The sequence below is a fragment of the Cyanistes caeruleus genome, chromosome 1 (genome assembly GCF_971803275.1).
Source record: "Cyanistes caeruleus chromosome 1, bCyaCae1.hap1.1, whole genome shotgun sequence".
NCBI classification, from domain to species: Eukaryota; Metazoa; Chordata; class Aves; order Passeriformes; family Paridae; genus Cyanistes; species Cyanistes caeruleus.
Genome location: NC_141701.1, coordinates 108,946,066 through 108,970,870, shown reverse-complemented (window position 1 = coordinate 108,970,870; position 24,805 = coordinate 108,946,066). Strand labels below are relative to the sequence as shown.

General features: G+C 39.1%; 1 protein-coding gene across 5 annotated transcripts; it reads right to left on the bottom strand.

Annotated features, from left to right (window-relative positions):
- On the bottom strand, window positions 1-23,404 carry TOPBP1 (DNA topoisomerase II binding protein 1). 5 transcript variants are annotated; one of them, XM_086849125.1, is made up of 28 exons: window positions 23,227-23,404; window positions 22,841-22,928; window positions 22,117-22,251; window positions 21,426-21,569; window positions 20,734-20,915; window positions 20,420-20,613; window positions 19,411-19,590; window positions 18,340-18,509; window positions 17,617-17,780; window positions 16,387-16,634; window positions 15,779-16,098; window positions 14,942-15,114; window positions 13,703-13,914; window positions 12,841-13,130; window positions 11,421-11,594; window positions 10,373-10,482; window positions 9,197-9,320; window positions 8,678-8,827; window positions 8,071-8,179; window positions 7,267-7,459; window positions 6,236-6,456; window positions 4,997-5,160; window positions 3,948-4,062; window positions 3,279-3,442; window positions 2,266-2,406; window positions 1,237-1,326; window positions 624-785; window positions 1-285 (listed from the first exon to the last, which is right to left on the bottom strand). In XM_086849125.1, the coding sequence occupies exons 2-28, from the start codon at window positions 22,919-22,921 to the stop codon at window positions 142-144; spliced, it is 4,554 nt and encodes a 1,517-aa protein (XP_086705251.1). In that variant the 5' UTR covers window positions 22,922-22,928; window positions 23,227-23,404; the 3' UTR covers window positions 1-141. The 5 variants fall into 5 exon arrangements, with proteins under 5 accessions (XP_086705251.1, XP_086705264.1, XP_086705258.1 ...); XM_086849138.1 differs by having other exon boundaries at window positions 12,847-13,130; XM_086849132.1 differs by having other exon boundaries at window positions 23,116-23,281.
- Window positions 23,405-24,805: the final 1,401 nt, after the last annotated feature.

Genomic DNA, 24,805 nt, shown 5'->3' with positions numbered 1-24,805 from the left:
TTTCCTATAAGCATTACTGCAAATTTATTTTAATCTCAGGACAAGTTAAAAGTGAACCTCAAAGCTTTTAATTTTTTGGGCGAGAATGAAAAAATATAAATATGAATTTAAAAATGTACAAATTAAGAACAGAGAATATGCTTAGTGTATTCTGGATCGCTTGACTCTGCTCATTTCTCCCAGTGCTTTTCTTTTCTGGGATAATCCGGTTCCAAGATCTGAGTTATTCTGAAGGTAAGACTCAGCTTCTGGCAGGCAGTAAGACTCCATAGGGGGAGGTGGATCCTTCAACAAAGAAAGGAAAAAAGAGTGGGTAAGCTCAAGAAGAGCAGCTTCTGAGAGAACAGAAGCAGCTCACTAGTTGTCCAAACTGAAAATAACAAAACAAACATTACACATTTTAAATACGTTTTGTAAGCAGTTCCCTACCCTGCACGAGATACCACTGCCAGCACCAGAAAAAGTCATGTCAGAGCATAAACTGGAGGCCACAGCTCAAAGCCCTCATGACAGGCACTTTGTGGCCACAATTCCTGGCAAAGGAGGCCCGTGACTGGTAGAGCAGCTGTCCCTTGCAGGGGGCTGGGGCAGTGTGGCAGGTGGGGAGCCCTGGGTGTGCCCACCTGGATGAGGTAGTCAGCGATGTACTCGGGTTTGAGGCAGTTCACTCCCTGGGCTGCCGCCTCTGCCACGTTAACCCTGGAGTCATCTGGCTTCAGCTTACTGAAGTCAGCAAAGAGGTGAGTTGCTTCTTTAAAGAGAGATGCAGAATGGCCAGAAAAAACCTACAGACAAAACACGACCCACAAAAGTTAAATTGTGTTTCTTCCCCAAGACAAATGCAGTTCATGACCTTTAAGTTTACTCAGCAAACTAACAGAAACCAGTGGGGAATCAAATACATTTACAGCTGCATTCTGTACCATCACATACCTGTCCAAAAGGGTGATCCTTCCCATCAGAGGAGGGCACAGAAATTCTGTCCTCAATTCCCACCAGCACTACTGACTTGTGTAACCTCAGACAAGCTGCTCTGCCTAACCACTTGCAAAGTGAAGATGACAAAGCTTTTTCCTCCCACCCTTTGACCATATCTCAGCTACCCTGTGTAAGCAATTTTGTTCATTAAGACCTTTTACTCACATAAAATTGCCCAGCACAGGGTTAAACAGAAAGAAAAACATAATTAAACAAACATATATGTATTTAATTTTTTTTTTCATAACAACTACATACTTTTGCTCCTCCTGACTGAAGAAGGCGCCTGAATCCTGCTTCCTTGGTTTGATCAACGTTCAGGATCACTTTCCAACCACTGAAAGCTCCCTAGATAAATGACAATTCAGTCAGAAGTATGCTGCTACTGAAAAAATGTGAAGATTTAATTGGCCTATAATTTATCCCTTTTGAGAATATCCACCAGATGAAGACTTGCAATTACCTAGTTTTGCCTTTAAGTATGCATGCCAGAAAAAGTACCCACTGAACATACAGCTATTGGGCCACAGTCAGCAGCTTGCAACCTAGCCCCACTTAAGAAAAGACCCTTGCAGAGAGTATGCTTTCCAAAACACCAGACACTGCCAGAAATTCATCTTAAAAAAACCCCAGTGACTTGCAAACATTTCCCCCTGTTCCCCCAGCATGCACTTGGTTACATTAACAGCACAGAGGGCCAACCGGCTGCCTCCTACAAACACTTAGTGTGGTTTCCATGGGGGCAAAGGATGGGGAGGATTTGTTACAAGCATTTCTTTTAAAAAGGTTACTGCAAAACACACACCAGATTTTTCCTGACATAATTGAAATGTCACCTTTCAATAAATCCTCAGCTGCAGTGCCTGATTTGAGAGGAGTTGAAAGGCTTTGGGGAGTTCAAAAACCTCGCTGAAAGACTATGAAACCAGTAACCAGATCTGGTTTCCTAGCAGAGCTGACTTAGGTTAGCTCTCCAGTCAGAGCTCTCAAGAATAAACATCATCTTCCTGATGGCTGAGGGACATTTACATACTTAAGTAGCCACATTCCAGCAGTGCAAAACATGAACACTGGTTCAGAGGAGACTAAGACTTTTAAGAGACCATCACAGAAACTTTTTTAAAAAACAAAATTGCTTAACTACAATATATCAAGCCAAGACATTTTGTTCTTGATAACAAGACAGGCTACCTTCCCCTGACATTGAAGTTTTTAGTTTCTTGGTGACAATCCCTATCCTGCCCATCCACACTGTACAGTTTACATTACAGGAGTATCCATATATACCTCAACAATACCCGTTTCTTGCCTCCCTTTATGAATTTTTTTCCTCCACCTCATGGCTGCCAGTGCTAGTTTCTTCTGGTTTACATTGATTCCAGACAAAACATTAAGTACAGATTTACTTCCCCACTCATAGTCTTCTTCCTGTAACAACCATAAGCTTGAATTAAAAAGCAGTCCTGCCAACTTTACCAGCAGAAAAATAAATTTTAAAATGCCACACCAAATAGAAAATAAAAATCCCTGAAACAAATCCCATCTCACTCTGGCTGTATATATGGATTTTATCTAGCCGAAACAGCTCTAGGCAAAATTAGAGATATGGCTCTTAACTGAACATGTTTATCTAAATTAACTCATGTTTTATGTGGCATCAAGCCTTGTATACAACCTGATTCTTCTTGCAGTTACACCTACAATAGAATTCAAGAGTAGGACAAAACAACTCACTACACTGGATATCACTGATTATATTTCTGCAGTGTCTTCCAAAACAATTAAAGTTAGTTTTAATACATAAGGATATGAAGCAGTCTGCATGCATTACTTTAAAGTTATCCTGGTCAATGTAAAAGAACTGTCTGAGCCAAGAGAACTGCAAAATTAACAGTTAGGAAGGCACTGGAAGAGGTAGAGTTTAAAAATATTTATGTACACGGTTATAGAATCGAATTATTTAAAAATAATATATGTTCACCTGTTGAAAGAATCTAGATTTTATTCCTGGTTTAACAAGAGCCATGTAAATTTAGCTCATAACAGTGAGAATTTACCAAAAGGTATTCAAAGATTCGATTTTAAGAAGCAATTATAAAAAGCGTAGGTATTTCATTTCTTATATCAGGAGTTTGGTGCAGGACTAGTTTTCAGACAAAGCTGGCCAAAAACTTCTCAGATTTTGGATTCTCTAAAACTCCCATGGCTTGGCCACCCCAAACAAGCTTCCTAGTAGTGCAGAACAAAAATAAATGCAAAAAAGTGAAACACACTCATGTCCTTGTGATAGGGTCACATGCCTGAACAAAGCAGCCAGCTCCTCTACACGCCTCCAGGTAGGAACGATGAAGCACCCACTTTCCAGCTGCCATCGAAGCCAAGAATTTTTCATTCCGAAGAGGATGTCCCACAACAATGTGTGTGCAACTCGGATCAAAGTACTGTTTCTCAAGTACTGTTCCACCTTGAATTGGGGAATGAATTGGATTCAAATTATCTAAGTGTCATGCTACACACAAAAAGGATCAACTCAAAGTGAGAATTATTTGAATCCAGATGAAAACTCAGCTCAAATTTGCACTGAGAGTATTATCATTGAAATGACATGGGCAGAAGCAGCTAGGAAAGAGCAGCTCTGTAAAATGTCACAGCAACACAGACAGGAGTGAAAGACACCAGAAGGGAGCCCATCCTGGGCACTCCCAACAGTAAAGAATGAGGCTGTTGTAAAGACAGCTAAAAGAAAACTATCAGAAGACAAAACCATTGCTGTTTTATGGCAAAGCTGATCGCTCGCATAATAGTAATACTATATTCAAAGACCTGCTCACAAGCACAGAAAGCCATAAATTTGAGACCTCAAATCTGATGAGACACTAACAGAAGCCCTTTCTTTTCCACAACAAGCCACAGCTGAGCAGACACATACAGACACATAATATTCTTTGCATTTCACAAGTATCTGGTACCTAATTCCTCAATCAGATGGCAGTAATCAATTCTTTCTTGAGGATTAAGAGAAGACAGCTGAAATTTACGGAGTTTTTCTATTTCTTCATCAGCCTTCTCATCTTCAGGAACAACCTAGAAATACAGCAACAGATTTTGAAAACATGACAGAATGATTAGGTTGACAGCTGACTATTTCTCTGCCAAATATTCTGGGTTATATATAAATAAGTTTTCTTTTATCTGGGAAAAGCAGAACCAAACCTGTCAGTCACTTGACAAAAAGATTGGATCTTATCAAATTATCCTTAGGCTCCTGCTTGAACATCCTTTTGGTTTCCCCTTTCTTCAGGGCACAGCTGAACTAATCTGTCATAACAAGTAATCCTTCATTCACATCCATGGAATGCCAGGTTGAACACATGAAGAAATCAGCACTGATCTATCACACTGCCTCATTCACCTTCTATGAAGTTGGAATACTATATTCTTTGAGGGCCTTTCCACTAATATGACACATTATTCCTCTAAAGACACAGAGCTGCTGAAACTTTGAGCATCAAATGACACACTGCAGGTGAGACTATATACTCATTTTCCCTTCCCTTTCCAAGTTCACAATAAAATAGAATTTTAAACCAGATCTTGGCAGAAAAATAATTTCCCATTTGTACCTAAACATAAAATTCCAGATACCACCAAAGGAACAAAGGCCTAATTTTTTTTCCATTATCCTAACATGGCTGGAGGAGTTCCAAGTAGCACACATAGTAATTCTTCACTCCAGAGCTTGTCTTAGCATTCCAGCACTTGCTAATGGGACAAAATGATGTATTTGTATAAACAGACAAGCTTTATATTTTTTGAGCAAATATTATTTGTCAAAATGTCAAAGAAGGGGGGGTATTGAAAAGAACAGAAAAAATAGAACTGCACAGAAGTAATCCACCTCAAGATTTTAAATGCAGATCTGCATATTTTATATTTATTATCAAATTCAAAATTTCTTCAAGTATTACTGCATCTTTCAGAACACAAACCATCATAAATACTTTTCCACTTGACAAACCTTTTCTTTGGGCTCTGGTGCCACAGGAGGGTTAGCCAGGGGGAAAGCAATGCTGGGGGCCTGTGGCGTGGGGATCAAGTTATCCTTAATTGGCATTTCAGGATCTCTACATGTGGGATTCTTTAGACTTTCAATCACATGTCCATCCCCAGCCTCAGGAACAGCTGTGAAAGCAAAGTGGTGCTGCATGACTTGCCTTTGGCAGAATATAATTATGAATAAATTAAAAGATATAATAAAAATAAAAAATCCACACAATTGCTTCTACAACATTTACAGTTATATTTCACCTGCCTTTCAGAAGATGCGCTTCCTTATACCACAAACCACCAACAGAAAAATTGCAATCATGTCCCTGAATGCCTGGCTTTTAAAGAAACACCTGATAACCTCAAATGACCTGATTTCTTCAGCTAAAAGGCACTGATTTGGTTGAACCAAAAATCAGTTGAATGGAATTATCTAATTTTCTTCAACCTCCTCTAGGACAAAATCGGTTTTCAGGAAGACTGCTACCACAGAAACTCTACAAGTAGATTGAGTAGATTGAGGGAAGGAATTGGTGGCAGCAGGGAGAGAGAAATATAGGATTCTGCTATCTCAGAACAGAAAGCAAAACAGATGAAAAAACATCAGGTTTTAGCAGAAAAGGTATCTTGCTTCCTTAGTCCTAGTAAGAGATTTTAGACTTCAAGAAGAGCAGGGAACAAAGTATCTTTATCGAATCCTGACCCAAGCATGTCCATCAGCAACTTGACAGATCTTTGTTTTTTGGATCCATGAGTTAATCTTGTACCCCAGTTTTTCACCTATAAATATTTCCACTACAATGGAAAAGATTTTTATCATGGTATTCCCATTTGAATTCCACTATACTTACCTGAGGGGCTACCCAGAAACCAGCTATGGTTCAAAAAAAACAAAAAACCAAAACAACTTGGAAAATTTTATGGAGTCTTTCAAGTTGTTCCAGTGGTTTTTTTGGAGCCACAGTAGTCTATTTTTAGACAAGCACTGCCTTAGTGTTTGATCACAAATTAATAGGAAAGCTTCTCTTTCAAAAACAGCAACACAAAATGGAGCTCAAAGATGTGAAATTGTATTTTTTTAGCATTTGGGAAATGCCAACAATGCTCCCTTTATTTGTAAGTAGAACTCAAATGCTACTGTATTTTAAAAGTCCCAAAGACCAAATGGACTCTGTTGCTTGGAACAAGGATACTGGATTTCTAATATTACCTATATCAGCCATCTCTGCATCAGGTACAGATCCTTTGATCTCATCCATGTTCTTACTGGTGTTACTCTGACCTTGCTCAAGGTACTGGGAAGGACTATTAGGCCACTGAAGGTTGCTGACAAGTCTTGCTCTCTCTTCCCTCGCAGTAGGATCATCCCAAATGATCTGCTCACTCTGGGATGGCTCTGTGTTTGTATCTGCCAGTGCCTGGCGGGACTGCCTAAGGGAAAAGCCACAGATACCTTATAGACTCATTTTACAGAAGACTTCCATTCTAGAAGGCAATGTGTTAATGATCACATCAACTGTGGCACCCAAGTGACCTCATTATTAGAAATTATGGCTGGGAAAGGAAAAAATTTCAGTGCAGAAGCTATTCAAGCACCCTGGCTTTATGAATCTAAGTGTCAGCATCACTGAAAATGGAGCAACCAAAAAAATGGTAGATATTTTTATTATGTACATATTAATAAGTTACTATAAAATCAGCATACCTTACTCTTTATTAAGACTATTTATTTGCAAATAAGCACCAAGCTAAATGAATAATTTTGCAAGGGCTCCATTACTGTCTTACTGCACATCAGCATTGACGGAGTTCAAATCCTATTCTCCATTTGGACAGAAAAGAAAAATAAAAGAGAAGAAACATTCACAGAGGTGCTTTGCAGTAATGCCTACTACCTCTTTATGACCTATGTAAGCATTCATACACACTTTCTTCAAAATCTATATGAACACAAGGAATCTGGAGAAAGAAAATAAGCCAGTTCAAATCCTGAACATTAAAAGCAATCATACTATTCTGTTCTTTTTTAAAAAAACAAAGTTACTGTGAATTAATTCTGAATTATTTCTGACTTTACTCAGCACATCCAGTTAAACATTCTAAATTGCAGGAGAAGGAACTCAAGCACATCAGTAGAAACAGACAACACATCTGAAAACCCTTGAGACCTATCCAAATTTCAATGACTGTCTAAAATACATGCAAGGACAAAACAAGATACATTTAGACACAAATCCATACCTTAGGGCTTCCAAGACCCTACTGCGGCCATTTCGCACAGACCGTGCGCTATCAGGAGTGGCTGGAGAACCATCAAAGCTGCTCCTGGAAAGGGACCTTCTCTGTCCTTGTGGTTTCACTAGTGATGTGGCAGACATGAGCTCCTGCAGCTGCTTTTGGAAGTTCTCCCTCATTTCTAGTGCTTGGGTTAAAACTTAAGAGAAGAAACAAAACTCATAATATCACAACTATTATACTGTAACAAGTGAAAAGTGAACAACTGCTCACTGTTTCAATGAAAACTGAAAATCCAGTCAACCTCCCTCCTCCAGCAGGACAAAGACTATACATTAAAACAAGGAAAAATACTTGGGTAAGAATATCAAGGAAAACTACATCTGCCCTCAGTCACCTATTCTTAGACACAAGGAGAAATCTCCATTTGGCTCACTTCTGAATCTCCTTACACAATTTAACTTAGATCCACAATTCTTCCATAATACATTTATTTACATAACATATACTCCAAAACAAAAATCTTTTCCATTAAAGATGAACTTCAGTGTTTTAAAAACAAAGAAATGGCAATTAACTATCTTCCAATGAATGATCAGGATTTTCCTGTGGGCTGTCAAGATCTTTAAAATAGAGAGGGGAAACCCTTTCCTGGCATCCAGCAGTAATAAAAGCTATCTGTACTTGACCTGTATATTAACATGCTACCTGAAGTTTCCAGATCCTAGCATTCAGCACCTGGAACTGCAATGACTTATACTGATAGTTTGATAGCCCATAAATATTCTGAAAAAAGTGATTTACATTTACCTCCTTTGGATTCACTTGCTACAATTTGTTCTTCCCCTACAGGGACTTTTTCCTTTATTTGGTCAGTAGTTACATCATCTTCAGCATCATCTTCAACCACTGGAATAATCTAAAACCAATGAAGACAAGTAAATTTCTCAAACACCAATTTTTTTTCTTCCTTTTCAGCCATGTCTGACACCTGTATAAATTCTGAAGATCACTAATCTTGCCTTAAATTTAACCTTTCTGCTACTGCAATGACAGTAGAACAGTGAACATTAGCATGGGTGACAACTCCTATTCTGCAGTCTTAATGTCTACTAAAGCAAGTTCACACCTCAGATCTCATGACCTAAAAGAAAAGACATCTATCTTTTTAAATCTGGAATGCAAATCCTGAAATGCCTGTGTTTTCCTCCATCACCCTAGAAGGTGAATATTATAAATGCAGAAAAACCTTAGGGTACATCTGCAATAGCTACTATTAATCACTAGCTAAACCTGATTCAGGACATCGCTGAATTATTATCAATGTTTTTATTACTATGTTAATATATAACCATTAACTGAATTCAAATCACTTCATGATTTGATCACATCATGGCATTCCTACCACACATCATACCTCACTTTCCTCTGCTGGTTTTCCAGCTGAAAGAGGTTTACTGGAGGAGGAGAACCTGATGTCTTCCACTGCACTGATGTCCAGGCTCATTTTGGGATTGTAAGTGTGAGGAAAGAGAGATTCAGGAAGCCGTTTACATTCTCGGGCACTCTGTAATAACATCAGTTAATAAGAGAAAGATGAGAAACTGATTGAGATAAAATAAACTTCACACCTAAACATTAGAAAAGTACAATAAAAACACTGTCATAAGAAGCACTTCACACAAGAGGAAGAAAGAGGTTGCCATTCTGAGAAAAATGTAGCGTAAGTGGAAGAGAATCAATTTTCTCCTTATGAAGAACAAAGTAAATGTACATCAGTGAAAAGAGATCAATTTATTAATTCAAAGCAAGATGCAAAACATCAGTCCTTATAAATGTTTAGTATAAATGCATTCAGAAAATCCACTGCCACATAACTGGTTTTAAGCCTCCATTTCCCTTTACTTTTATATAGGGAACAAAACAAGCTTCATACCGCTAAAAGCCAATGTTCTGAAACAATATGTATACCCCGTTCTTTAACAGATTTGTACTCCTTATTGTTATCATTCTGTCCTCCCTTATAGATGAAGTGTGTTACTGTTTCATCAAAGCACCATCTGGAATAGAGAAGAAAATACAACTTGAAGATGGAATTTCTATCCAAAAGTATCATAAATCCAGTCCAGAAATTGTCCTGTCTCTTGTTCAAGTTAAAGTTGTTTTGCCTATTTTGCTATGCCTCAATAAACAATGAGCCCACTTTCTTTGCCAGAAAAGACAGCATTCAGTTCCATGACAGCACAACTTCAATGTGTTTTGAAAGCATTCCTGAAGAAAATAAAACTAAATAGGATAATTGTATGGAAAGTAGGGGTTTTGCTTTATGTTTTATTTTTATTTAAGTGGAATTTTAAAACAGTTTCTGAATAGAATGCATGATCTAGGATAAGAGCTTTTTCTTTTGTTGTCATACTGAACTGCAAGTGAAATACCAACACTTGAGGCTCAAAACAAAAATGAGGACTGTTAATTTTTAAACTGATAAAAACAAGTATTAGCTATTTAATCCAGGTATCTTCAGCATTTCTAAGGTACTACATAAGGTTAACTTCCTTCACACCATGATTAATAACACTTACATAAAAGTCAGTAACAAAACACACAAATCAGATTATTTAGTGGAAGCAGAATTCTGTCTTAAATCAAAAATGTTAGTTTGTAGTTTCTCTTCATGACAGCCTATTTTTCCTAAGCTTTTCTAATAACACTGACTTAGCTGTGCTTACAAGCTAGAAAATAATCTGTTTCGAGCCAGGGAGAAACATACACAAATCCACTTTAGATTCAAAATGTAAAATATAAAGCAAATGTTAAACCATCCAAAAACTAAATTTCTTTAAATCAAAGGAGAGAAAAAAAAAATCTGCAATTCAAGAAGACTTCTGGACTAATAATCTTTCTGAGATGGATTTTCAAAGAACACAGGGACTGGGTATGTGGCAGGAAAAAATGGTTTTATTTCACATCACAAGTGGATGACTTGTAATGTTGTTTAGGATGGTGAAATCTAACGTTTAACTGCAGCAAAAGGCATATTAGGATGCAAAAACTCAAAGTTATTAGAATTCACATCATGCAAAAGCTCAGAAGCCATTGTATTGGCTGATACCTGTAGTCTGCTCCAAGAGAAGCTGCTATTGCATTCAGCTCCCTTTGCCTCTTACTAAGTTTTTTACTAACATATATAACAGCATCAGCTAGAGGCTTGGGCTCTTCTTCCTGGTCAAACAGCAGGGATAAAAACAGGAATGTCACAATTGGAAGGCTTCTGTATCAATAACAAAAGTACTTAAATATTTAGTGAAGCATATAGTAAAATATACAGTGACAACAAAGGTAAGATAAACACACTTCCTCTATTTTTGATGCCCCCCTACCCATTCTCAAACCCCAGCATTATTAACATACCATGCACTAGGAATGCCAAGACAAAAGATTCAGCCAGTCTCCCTAGAACATTCTCTACTCCTTTTATCATGGGCTGCACTGAAATAAAGGAATTGTCAAACCTGATGCTACTGAAGTACTTCACTGTAGAGGAATGACAGAAGTAAGACTAAGGAGCTACAAAACAAAAAGTAGTAGCCTTCCCCTTTCCAGAGGTCATTATCTTTCTTGCCCCTCCTCAACAGTAAATAGTGCACTAACATGGCAAGCAATACATAAATCCTCCCTTTCCTCCTAGACCTTTTTGTTTTCTCTCACTTTTCTTCTCCTATTAAGCAGAGAGGAAGGCAGGAAAAGAAGACATACGCATTAATAAAGAACTCTGAATTTTAGCCCAAGACAAAGTATCTAACCCCATTCAGCTAGAACCTGAGACTTTATTAAGTGTGGTATCTCATTCCAATACTACAGAGTTTAAATTGGTACATATTTATATGCCACATTGCTTAGCAACTGCTTAATATTCAAGACAGTAGTGCAGATAGTAGAAAAAGGTTTTAAAATTCTTTGCCTTCCATAAGGGAAGTCCTCTATCTTACATTCTTTTCACGGTCATTGAAGAACACATAATCATATGACTTCGTATTCAAATAGATAATTTCAAATAGACAAATTACAATTCACAAATTCCTTTGTAACTTAATCACAAAAGAGAAAGCTTTTTCTTAATTAAACTTATGCTCCAGCAACTAAATCCCTAAATTTCCTACCACTTCTGGCTGTGCAGCAGCCAACTGAGGGCTGGCAGTAAGAGCTGCTGCATGTGTTGTGCTGCTTGCCAGTGCCAGTTTCAAGTTTCTGCTGATGACTTCCGAGAGAGGTGTGCTCAGTTTCCTGGTTCTTTGTTCAGGACCTCTAGGAGTTTCCAGAGCTTCCAGAGCATCCTACCAAGAAACAAGAAGAAACTGACTGACTTTCATGAGCACCTTACAAAATTCACACTCAAGTGCAAATTTTACAATTATAGTAGGACTTCATACTCCTGGACCAGGACAGCAAATAACAGGAACAACTACCAAGTGCATCTATAGTACCACTGCACAAAAGCTGTACAAAGCAAAGCCAATCCCAGAGTCTGCAGAAGGAAAACAAGACGACAACCATTTATTAATCTCTCTGTTCAGTGCCATCACTGAGAAGTGCTTTCAGCAGAAATGCCAGCAACCAAACCCAAGTATTCCTAACCCAAACCAACTACTTTAATGTATTCACACCTTGCCCCGCAAGAGCTGCATGTAAGTATGCAATTTTACCTGCACCTTTAAAACAGTATTTCACACTGTCCTTTTTTATATAAAATGAGAAGTTTTGGTCTAGAATATCTTGCTTTTGAAAATTACCAGAGCCTTCACTTCCTGAAGCAGAACTAGCTAAAGAGAATACTGTATTCTTCTATGTTTGCAACATGTTTTGTCCTACTGTGGGCAGAGGGATTAAAAAATGAAACAGAAAATCCCCCACAACAAAGCAGACAACCTACAAACAACCCCCCAAAAAACCTAACTCTGCATTGATCTTTCAGTTAAGGCCTTGAAAATTAAAAACAAGTCTGAAGCCTTCCAAAGCACATTTGAGTCATTCAGGAGCTCTTCCAGTGCAGATACTCCCTAAGTGTCAGGGGGTTTTTATTGCTGCATTTTCTAGCCTACTATGGTTTTCAGAATAGGATATTCAACCCAAAACCCCACACATTTTTCAGCTTGCAATAACAGATTTTTAATTACTCTAAAGCTATTACATTAAAGCAGCATTCCATCAGAAAATGCAAACACTTATTTCCAAATACCTAGAGCAATTTTAAGGTGCCTTGTCACATTTATCAGTCTCTAGATGCAAAGCACATAGACTGGATACTGTCTGAAGTGTAGGACACACAAGCATATGATGCAATAAGCACAAAGGAGCTTTACTAAGGACATTACAGCACCTACTATACAATAAATTTAGTCCACAAGCCATTAACTAAACTGCATAAATAAAGAAGCCAGTGTTCCTGGCTTTATTCAAAAGGGAAAGTCTGTATGTGAACAGCACAAAAATAAATAGAAGCACAGGTTTCTGTGCTGTTTTAAGTTTATGCACATCTTAAACAGCACTGGCCACACAGACTAAAAAGTTTGCAAAAATCACCTTTACATCAAAAGAAGGCTTGAAAAACTTGTCTTCAGAAAGAAACTTTGATGGTGTGTCAAGATTTAAAGATGGTTCTTTCTGGAGTGGTCCCCCTTGTGCAACAGGAGTTGTCTTCCCAGTATGATGAGAGATAACAGCTTGGAAAGCTTTACTCTGGAACCTGTTGATATCAAGGGGGGTCACAGCTCCTTTTTTTCCAGCTTCAAGGAGATAAGTAGGCTGTTCTAAATCAGGAGCTTTAACAGGTGCTGGTGTCCTGCTAAGCTGAGTAATGAAACTCTCTGTATCTTGAAAAGAAACAAAGAAAACATAAGCAAGCAAACTGGTTTTTCATTTGAACACAAACACCACACACTCTTACTTAAACAACAATGAAGAACTGAAGAGAGGGGCATCAAATCATCGCAGACTAACAAGTCTGCAGGCCTAAGATGGATCTCTCATCAATTGCCAAGCAAGTTACAGAGCAGCATATGTGCCAAAAAGGATGAAATTGAGACACTGAGCTTGAATCCCGACTGATAACCACAAGACCCCACTGGCTCCACCAGATTTGCAGCAAACACACAATATCATTTCTGTAATCACAACTCAACAGCAGGAAAAAATATGTCTACATGTACAATCTGGTCTAATGGAAAGTGTCCCTGTCCATGGTAAGAGGTTGGAACTAAGATGATCTTTAAGATCCCTTCAAACTCAAACCAATTTGCAATTCTATCTTAATATTTGAAAAAATATCCTTTAGCTCTAATAGTTTGAATGTGTTAGGAAAGAAAATTTCATCACATCTGCCTTCTTGATCGTGAACAAACAGTACAATGACACAATCATATCCCCTAATTTGCAAAGAACCAACCTTCAGCCTCTGCATTTTCAACCAAGAATTTGCTTTCATCTGCCCTCTTTCCTGTCCTTGCAGACTGCAAAAGCCAAGCTACAGTGACTGCTGGCAAATTCCACTTCTTTGCAGCTTCATACTTGGAGCCATTTGGCTCTCTTACCACAAGATGGGTACTGGCAAACATTCCTTTTTTTGCACTGGCTTTCCGCACAAAGAATTCTTGGACTCTACAATTAGATTGATAAAACATTCATTTAGTCATAAACAACATTAACTGAGAGAACATTTAAACTATTATAAATTGTATTCTCACAACAGAAAAAGAACCAGTAGAAGTAGATATTTAAGGCAATCTACTTTGCACTTTGCAGCCTAACCTGCAGAAAAGAAAAAAATCCCACAAATACCCCCCAAAAAACTCCCACAAATCCCCAAAACAACAATGTTACACAGTAAGGTTTTGCTTCTACCAGCATTGAAAATATTTCTCATATTCCAGCAATCCTCCAGCAATATCCCATTTTCAAATCATACACTGGGCCTAACATTCTTCATCAAGATGAATGGAGCAGGACTGCTTCCCTTCTGGAGTCAACAAGCATCATTTCTAAGTGGACAACAGGTATTTTTATATTAAAGTTTTTCTCCTATCATCAAAGACACAATCTTGCAAAAAGATACTAGGACTGAGAACTCATCAGCAAAAAATTTAGTTCAAACAGGCTACAAACCAGATCAAATGATACTTGCTCTAAGCTATACAATTTTGCCATGTCATGACAAAACATGCTTTTCTTAAAGTTATTCAAAGATCTTGGTGAACTCTAAGTAAATAGGACACCATCTCTTAGGAGCTGGGATAGTGAATGGGGTTCACCAAGCTTATGAGACTGAGCCAGATAGTACTGAAGTGGTCCTTTCCTAGACAACCAAAGAGCAACTTGGAAGGTCATATCTGAAAACCTGACTTTCATTGATTGGTTCAAGAGCAGACTAAAAAGTTGCTGAGACTCAGTTACTGGGAAATGAGAGACTGGGCATATTCTGGTAGAAATTAGACTATGTGAGTACTGACCAGATTTCCTTAAAAGGGAGCAAAATGAAAGACCTATATAATGATGTCTCATTGCTTCAGCACCAGGTTTTGTAAATGAATGGAGCTTTAACTCCAATACTTGTACAGAAGAAATGGAACGCATAATGGCAGCACATCGTCTCTTTAAGAACAAGAAGAAACTGTGACAGGAGAAGTACCTGGCTCCCAGGAGTCCTGCCAGATAAACAAGGGAGTCTCTCTCTGCACCCGTGAACTGGCTAAAAGAAAGAACACAATCTTCCAGAGGGGTAGCTCCTTCCATTACCAGGACTGGTGTGAAAAGTGGATTGGATCGGAGATCTAAAAGGGCCTGCTGTTCCGCACACGTTATCTTCAAGAAGGCGAAAGACATAAAAATGTAAAACAAGCCAAAGAGTAACAAAGCCAACAAGATTTCAGCAAACCTACAACAGCATTTATGGTCTCAACAATGAGCAATCCTGCTTCCATCATCACACCTGAGACAATTTCCCACTGGATGAGACAAACTCTTTTTAAACCAAGTCTGTTTTGCCAAGTCTGACATACTGAAGCATTATTCAGAACTTTTCAGTTACTAAAGTTCCAGCCTGCAGGTTTCCAGTTTAGTGCATTATCTCAGGGTCTGTACAGATTTACTTCACAGGAAGTTACCTAATACTGGAAGTTACTAACAGCAGGTAGTCTATATCATGTGCCTGCTCTTGACAAAATATCACATCATTATTAGTTAATTAGCTCCTTCTACAGTTCATTTAGACAGAATGCTGTCAGACCTCATATAAGCCTGGGTCATGACAATGCAGTCCTATTTAGGGGTCCTGAGGAAAATGAAGTGAAACAAGTAAGACACCCTACAGATGCAGAAGCTTTAGTTTAGCACATTTCAAATGAAATGAGGCTAATATCTCAGTATCTTCTTTATACCTAAGCCATTAATAACTGCATTCTGACAAGACAAATTTCTAATACAGGCACCTCTTTATTTGGGAATTGAAAAAGTGTAACTCCCTTACCAGCCATGTATTTGTGACGACGTCACCAACAGTTGCCCTCACAGTGCACCCTAATAAAGGTACCACAGCATAGTCTGCAATGGTTCTGCTCTGTGGTGGCAGAACTTCCCCAGCATTCTCCTTTATAATATCTGCAATGCAGGACTCATCCTCTTCACCAAAACCCAGAAGAAGAAATCTCTTCCCAAAAAATAAGCCTCCTTCAGCCAATGCAGAAGACTCTGCCAAAGACCCATTACAGACAGGAGGCTGATTCTCTCCTTGGGCAGTCGAGTTAGTAACATCACTGAAGGTTCTGGATGTTAGTTTTTCAACTTCATCTGAAAGGTTAAAGAAAAATAAAAAAGAACCAAGCATGATAATTGTTTGACAATCACATCAAAGACAACCCGAAACAGTTTCATGAAGCAATTACAGGATTGTGCAGTTTTCAGTCAGGTTTTAGTTAAAAATTGTTCAATATAGGCCTATTTAAATTTCAATTCTGAAACACAAAGTAGAAGTTAACATACTAGATGTGGATAATTTTTGAATAAGCAAATACTGCAAGCTCAAATGCTAATTATGAACAGTTAAACTTTCTACAGTATGCTGAACCTAGAACATACCTAGTGTAGAATAGTTATTTACATATTGAGAGAGGAAGTCATCTTCAGCAGCTTTCTGGTGCTTTATAATGTTCACAGTGTCTTTCTTTAAGAGACCGGGTTTTTTTGGAAAAATTGACTTCATTCCAGGTTGTTCTAAAATTGGATTCTCTAACAGCTGGTAGTTTAGAGGGATATAGTTCTCCACTGGACAAAGACAACCTTTACCAAATGACTCCAGTAACCACTCTGCTGTCACTATATTAGGCCTATAAAATAAAAAACATTACACAAACAATTTACAGCAGGTTTCAGACAAAAAAAAAACCCAGTATATTCACACCACACAAAGACTGTAACTCTAACACTAAGCAAGCTCTGGGCAATTTACAACCCTTGAAAGACTTTAATTCTTTCAGTCTGAGAACAGATCATTTTGTAATTATTTTCTGTAATATAAACTATATCTGCCACTGTTGCATTGCCAAGTTCTTCCTCCTCAATGTACTAATAAATACACATTAATTGTGTATTAACAAATACACAAACATCTCTTTTCACCAATAAGAACATTTGCTTTTCTACTCACTGAGGTCACTCATGGTTACCCAAACATACAGTACTGAAAAGCACATGTGGACATACTTATTACCACTAGCTCTAAGCCTTCTCATTTAAATCAAGAACTACTTAGTATTTTCAAATCAGTATGTGATTCCAAAGAATCACACAATGGTTTGGAAGGAAACTTGAAGATCGTCTAGTTCCAACTGCCCTGCCATGAGCAGGGGATGCCTTCAACTAGACTAGGTTGCTCAAGAGTCCATTCAACCTGGCCTTGGACACTTACAGGGATGGGGCACCACAGCTTCTCTGGGAAACCAGAGAAGCCTCACCACCCTCACAGTAAATAATTTCTTTCTAATATCTGAACTAAACTGCCACTCTTTCAGTTTAAGGCTATTCCCCCTTGTCCCATCTCTATATGTCCTTGCCAAAAGTTCCTCTCCACCTCCCTTGTAAGCTACCTTCAGGTACTGGAAGGCTACAATTAGGTCACCCCAAAGCCTTCACTGAATCTTCTCAGCCTGTCCTTGTAGGAGAGGTGCTCCATCCCTCTGACCATCTTGGTGGCCCTCCCCTGAACTCACTCCAACAGTTTGATACCATTTTCTGTGCTGGGAACCCCAGAAGTTGTGGGAGAAAGAAAACAAGGTATAACTAGACCTTAAGCAATACAGTTATCACAACCTGTGAGCTGTCTTGTCCAAAAATTGTTTCAGCTCATTATTATTTTCCCCCACAATGACATGAGTAACATCTTCATTAAGCTGATTAAATCGAACGCCACCACCACAATTAATAAGCCTTCTCATCTTGTCCAACTTCCTGCCACTGAAACCACAGAGATAGATCTACAAAGAGAACAGAGCAACAAATAAAGCCTTAAATATGTAAAACAAAAAATAAAAAACAAGAAAAAAAATAAAATAGAATGTTTTGGTATAATTAGTTTCAACTGCTGCGAAACACAGAAAGTAGTGCTGCAGCTTCTGAGAAGCAGCAAAAAAATTAAGCATTTATCAAGATCAATTTATCTTTGCAAATTAATCTAGCAAAGCTTCAATGTTTACTAACAGAATGCCCCCTTGAAACTGCATGAACAAAAAAAAAAAAAAAACCAAACAAAAATCAAATAAACCCACACAGTAATTCTAGAACTTGTTCACTCTAGTGTATAAATACAGATGCCTATGAATATAAACTTTTATACTTCTACATATTTAGTACAATTATACTCACACATACAGGTATGTAGACACACACACACACAAGCACATGGACACAAAATAAATCCAGTATTTGTTGCTGACATGGAAACAATTTACCCAAGCAGAAAGTGCCAGTGCTTTAACATAGTTGCTTTCGCATTGTTAAAACCCAACATTTCAAAGTATACACTGTTAAACATACTCGACACCCATCTAACAAATCTTCAGGGGCTTGAAAAGAACTTATGTCCAAGTTCTCCAGCTCATCAGAAAGAGGATCCAGTCTGCTGTTCATAGCTGAAGTACATGAAGTTTCATTAACACCACTCAAATTGATATTGGAAATGTGGCTGACATCCGAAAGGGTATGATCTTTAAATAAAAAGAAAAAAGAGGGATTAGATTTGGCTCAGCTTTCTCCACTGCTTCACTAAAGAAAATACAAACTTGCCACTGATGATTCTGTGGTGCTAAAACAAAATGTAAAGCTTGAAGAATGAAAAATACTAGGTAAGTAAAACCTTTGCTAAACCAAGGGGTTTCTTTAAACACAGATTGATCATCATTTTACTAGAGAGAGTGCTGATACATCTTCTGTTTATTTCCTAAAGGATGGCACCTATGACACAGCAATGAGACTTGTTTTCAAAGCTGTTATTCCAGTTTTGTGGCCACCTTGTAGAAATACTTTTTAAATTAAACAGGACTCTCTATTGTAGAGAAATCAACTCTAATTTAAGAGAAGACAGTATCAGGTGGATGCACATTAAAGCTGGCTGTATCTTTCAGGCTACCACATGTGCTTACAAAACACTTTTAACTTTTCCTGTTAATAGCATGAGATAAATAAAAACAAGTGTATAAAGAAAAATAAAATAGAAAAAAAAGGTAACATTTGTTTCCCCTCCATCCTTAGGACTGTTGTGAGATTAAACTCATTACAGACAGTTTTAAACTGTAAATGTATGAGCACTTGTGCTGTTGTAGGACTTAAAGATATACACTTGACTTAAAGATGTCAAGCAGACAATTGTACACCAATTCAAGTTTACTTTTTTAACAACCATCCATGTGTTTGAAGCCTATGCATGTTGGGATATTCAATGTGCATAAAAGCAATCTGTTATGTTTTAAGTTTCAGCTGAATCTAGAACCCAAACTGTCAAACCACTATTTATAAAATCAAGCACCTTAACCATCTCAAAATAGTTCTTCCTTCTTAATACAAATATTTCCTACCTTATTGAAACACATTTTAAAATATCTTACTTACTAGGAGGCTTGATGGTGTCATTTGTAGGTGTTGAGGTACTGGGTGCATTACATGGTTTTGATCCAGCCTCTACTTTATACATTGCCTCGTCCTGACAGAAGCCTTTCTTGATGCTGTCAGAAAACCACTGCACAGACACACAGTGCACATTCCACTTTTTGGCACATTCATACTTCTGACCTTCCAGATGTAAACAAAGTTTAAAAAAAAAGTCACAATCATTAAGAGACTAAAGCATCAGTGATTGCTGAAAGATGGCTGGACATTACAAAAATTTACAAATTCAAATAACTCATTATAATAGACAAATTATGTAATACTAGACTGTTGATAAGCTGTTTATGCTTTAATTAAAGTTAGAGTAGAAAAATCTCATGGATGGCTAACTCATTTTATGACAAAGCATTAAAAAAACAAGAAACAGAAAAAGGCATTAAAGCTTTCAAGCACACAAAAAAACAAAAAAAAGGTCAAAAAGTCCGAGCATACTTTACTGTAGGCAAAGAGAGGGAAATCAAGGAAAAAAATAAAACCCTTCCTTTCTTCTCACAATAAAATTAAAATCCTTTCATTTTCCCAAGAGGAAGGAAAAGGAGCTTTCATTTTATCTTAATAGGGAACTTGGAAGGCACAAAGAATAATCAGTTAAAAAACATCAGGTCACAATACAATTTCAATCACGGTACAAATTAAGTCCTATCCTGCTCTCCCAAGGAAGTTTTTCTTTTCTTTATCCCCTCTAGGATTCTCCCTTTTCCTTTCTTTAAATACCATCTACCATTCTTTAAATATCATCTATATCTTTGGCTTTTTTTCCTCTGTTCTCTTTCTCACGTCCTTACAGTAAAGGTGCCCAGTGTTACTCTTTCCATCAACAGTGATTACCTAAAGAGAAGTAGTAAGAGCAACACTGAAGCAGACAGAAGCACAGTTCAAGCTCCTGTGCTTACACACATTCACACTACTTCAACTCCAGAAGTGAAAACAGCATTTATTCCATCAGTTTTACCTTTTGGCTCTTGCACTATGAGGTGAGTGCATTCATTCATCTTGAGCTGCCCCGTGTACTGCCCACCATGCTCAGTAGTGAGGCGCTGCACTTCTTTCCTGTCAGAGCTGCTTAAGCCAGTGACACAAATCGTGCAGCCCAGAAACACAGGACAAGCGTAGTCTTCCATGTTAATATCAGTATACCTCATTATGCTACAGGAATGAAAGAGAGAAAGTAGTTATTTTGCAAGTAAAATCAACTGCGAAAATAAATTAGTCTGTACATAAAAATTACCATTACCAAAAACAAAATCAGTTTTGTTTTTTTCATACCCTTGCTGAGACTTATCCCACAATGTCTTAACCCAAGAAGGAAGCAAAATAGGTTTCTTCAGGGAAGCAGCTACCAAGTATTTCTTGCTGCCAACTTCTCCAGCTATAAGGTGAGTTACTGACACATTAAGGTCTCTATATACACATCCACCCATCATTTGCACATATTTATGAACTTCTTCCTGGATGTGGGAAAAAAATAGAGAAAATTATCAGAGGAAAAACTAATCTATGTGACAGTCATGTCCACTTTATACTAAAAACCATGGATTTCACTTGTCCAGGATTTCCCCAAACAATTGTTAAAAAAATACTAAATAGATATATATGGAAACCACAAAAACATAACTATAATTTCCATTTTATTTGCACACTTATGATAAGCTGAACATAATATAAACCCTCAATTAAAACATAATAATTACGCTGTATGAGCAAAATTTTGCAGATGATTGATGTTTTAGGTAGTATTACAAAAAAGGTATCAGAATAAAGTAAATGTATATAATCGTGTTTGAGGTGTATTAATACGTGAATAAACTACACATAGTCTACAAGCTACAGAAGACTTGATGGATCTAGACACAGGCACAATGAGACATACATGCTCTGACTGTTGCCTTAGTAATAAGCCATGCAAAGCAATTATCAACAATAACCAGCTGAAGAATCCATCCTTGGGAAGGCCTTACCCTCACATCCTTCTCCAGGCTGGTACAGGACACCGTGACATCGGCCATGGTCATGTTGTACACAGGATACTCGGCTCTCGGGACACACCGCTGTGACTGCATGCAGTACAGAACTACCTGTGGTCCAACAATCCTACAGCCAAGCTGCAATAAAATAACAGGAAAAGCACAAAGAAAATAAGCAAAGGGTGCATTGGCATCAGGAAGGCTTCCCTTGTCCTTGAATTCTGAGGAAGGAGGGGCCTTTGGTCTGTCCTCCACCTTCTCTTCGAGACTCTCCAGGTAGCTGACAGTTTTGTTTTTACTTTCAGTTCTGGATTTTATATACAATCCTTGTAGATTTCCTGGCCTCAGTAAAAGCAGCTGATGCTATGGCTATGGCCAGGAATTCCAGCTAGCCTATCTTTGTCCACTAGACTACTCCTTGCAGATTCAAACCAAATCATGTTTATCAGGAGATAAATAGTGTAAGAACCAGCTCAGGCACTCCAGCAGAATCAGAACTGACCATACTGTTTGCTTTTCCAAATTACTGAAAATAATCATTATGCTTTGCTGGTTACTCTCTTCCCTAAATACAGGATGAAGTTCACACTGCTACACAGTGTAGGAAAGAACATGCAGGATGTAAATATGGACATGAATGCTTCTAAAAAGAAAGAACAGAGCTCAAAGTAAGTTGTTGACGTACCTTTTTGAGATGACTGAAACCCACACCTCTGAAAGGATCACAAATGTAAAGTGATTTATCATTTTCTTTTATATTGAGTACTGATGCTTCTTCAAGGATCTGGAGATGCTCTTCTGACTGGAATTCTTTTATAGACTGCAGGTAAATGATAAATATAATAACATTTATTTAATTAGCAAATAATTAATAATCCTTTGCAAGCTAAACAAGTGCACATCCCTAAAACAGCTCACAACCAAGCTACCATGAATACAGGTATTGGCAGAAGAAAGGGCTAAAATACCTCATGGATGACCCCCTCATTCCCTTGAGTCTTCACAATATTCTGACTCAAATATTTGGCACAGAACCCTTCAGGACCTGATCTTGCCATGCACCTATATGGTGCCTTTGGCTCCCAATAACCTCCCAAGGTGTAAAACAACGCAGCGTCCTTCCAAAGTTTGTGCTCAGATCAGTGACCACCATCCGGGCCTTGCAGGCTACATGTCCCGTTCCTACGTGTCACTGGGTGTTGAAATTGAAGTTATTTCTTGAAGTTCTCCAACAAAACTGTTCTTGTTCGACAAGCTTTATTACACACTAAGCACCTCTGCTGTAGAAACAGCTTTATTTCCAAGTGTACACGTAGAAATTATTTTATTGTATGGTACATGCAGCTAACTGAGACACAGAAATCACATGCCAGTTCATCAAGCTCACACAGGTGACCAAACCCACTTACCTCAAGAGCTTTTGAAAAATACTCCGAACTCCCGGAAGACTTTATGAACTTCACAAAAAACGGCTCCTTACTACTTCTCATCCTTCAACTAAGAAGCAAAACCCAGTGAGCGCCCTGGCATTCCCGCCGCAGCCCGGAAGCCCTCTCGCCCCTGCCCCTGTCCCTGTCCCCGCAGGACCACAGGCCCAGCACACGCCGCCCGGCCTCGGCGGCACCGACTTCAAACGGGAACGGCGGGGAGGGGCCAGCCCCCAACCGAGAAGCCTCTTCCTCACCGGGAGGCTCGTTCCCCACGGGGCCCAAAGCCCGCACAGAAGCACGGAAAGGTCCCTGCTGAGCAGCGGGTACCCAGCGCTGCCAATCCCCCCACAGACCCGACTCCTCACCCGCGCGGGAAAGCGGCGGTTCCGGCACTGCGCAGGCGCGGGGCGGGGTCTGCACGGGGAGCTGGGGGTGGGGCGGGGCTTCTGTGGCACAGTCGGGGGCGGGGCATCGGCGGGTGTGGGCGGGGCGGGAGCGGGGGTCGCGCTCCTGCGCGCCTGCGCTCCGCCCGCAGGGGGCGCTGGGAGCGCGCGTTGGGAGCGGCTGGGGCGAGCGTCTCGCTGAGGGCGCGCGGGGCTGCAGGGAGAGACGGGAGAGGAACATCGGGAATTACAAGAGAATAACGGGTTGGGAGGGACCTGAGAGAGCAAATAGTCCCAGCCTTCCCTGCCACGGGCAGGGACACTGAATACCCTATAATCTATCCTGGCATTGAGCACTGCCAGGGATAGGACATCCACAACCTCCTTGGGAAACCTGCTCCTCACCACTGTCACAGGAAAAATATTTCTTCCTAACATTAACCTAAATTTACTCTCTTTCAATTTGTGTTCATTCCTCTTTGTCCTATCACTGCAGTTCCTGACGATAAGTTCCTCCCTGGCTTCCCTGCAGGTCTCCTCAGATACTTCGTACTGGGTTTGCAAGGCCTGGTTTGTGGTAGCTGGGGGGCTACAGAGGTGGTGCCGCCTTTGAGCAGCTGCTAGACCCTTCTTCCATGTCCAGCAGAGCCAAACCCTGGCAGATCCAATTAGAAATGGCAATAATGCCTTTGTGATAATATATTTAAGAAGAAATTAAACCAAAAAGTTGTTGCGCAGTGGTAATTGTGGCCAGAGAAGAGCAGAGTGAGTTGAGTTTTTCATCAACCTTCACCCCCAAGTCTTTCTCCAAAGAGCTGCTCTCAATTGCTTCTACACCCAACCTGGAATTGTGTCGGGCATTGCCATGACCCAGGTGTAGGTTCTTGCACTTCACTTTCATTCTAGTAGCTTGTGGCTTCCAAGCTGTGGGCAAGAACATCAAATGCTCTCCTTCCAGAACAGGGTCTGGAATTTTGTACTGCAGTCTTGGCATCTGCCTGCATCATGACAGGCATGATCTACACATCCAGTGGACCTCCATTCCATCCTTAGTGACCACAGTGGCTTGCTGCTGTTTGCATAACACTGATAATGCCTGTAGTGAGGGGAGTCATTCCATTAGAATATTTTCTTAGGAAAAGAGATCACAGCATCATTAGGTTGGAAAAGACCTCTGAGATGATTGAGTCCATCCCATGACCCAACACCACCCTGTCAACCAGACCACGGCACTGAGAGCCACATCCAGTCTGTTCTTAAACACCTCCCGGAATGGTGACACCACCACTTCCCTGGGACGCCCATTCCATTATCTAATCACTCTTTCTGTGAAGAAATTAATCCTAAAAAATGTTTTGAATGAGGAAAGCACCAAAACCTGCTTGGAGTAATGCATATTTGTTGGCATCAAACTTTACAGTGAGACCACATGATGGCACTGTAATCTTAAGGTAAGGGAAGTGTGTGCACAAGTCCACTGTAGTTGTTAGATATTAGATAGATTACCTAATTACTTAGGTCACTATATACACTGGAATTCTTTTATATGCTTATTTATTTT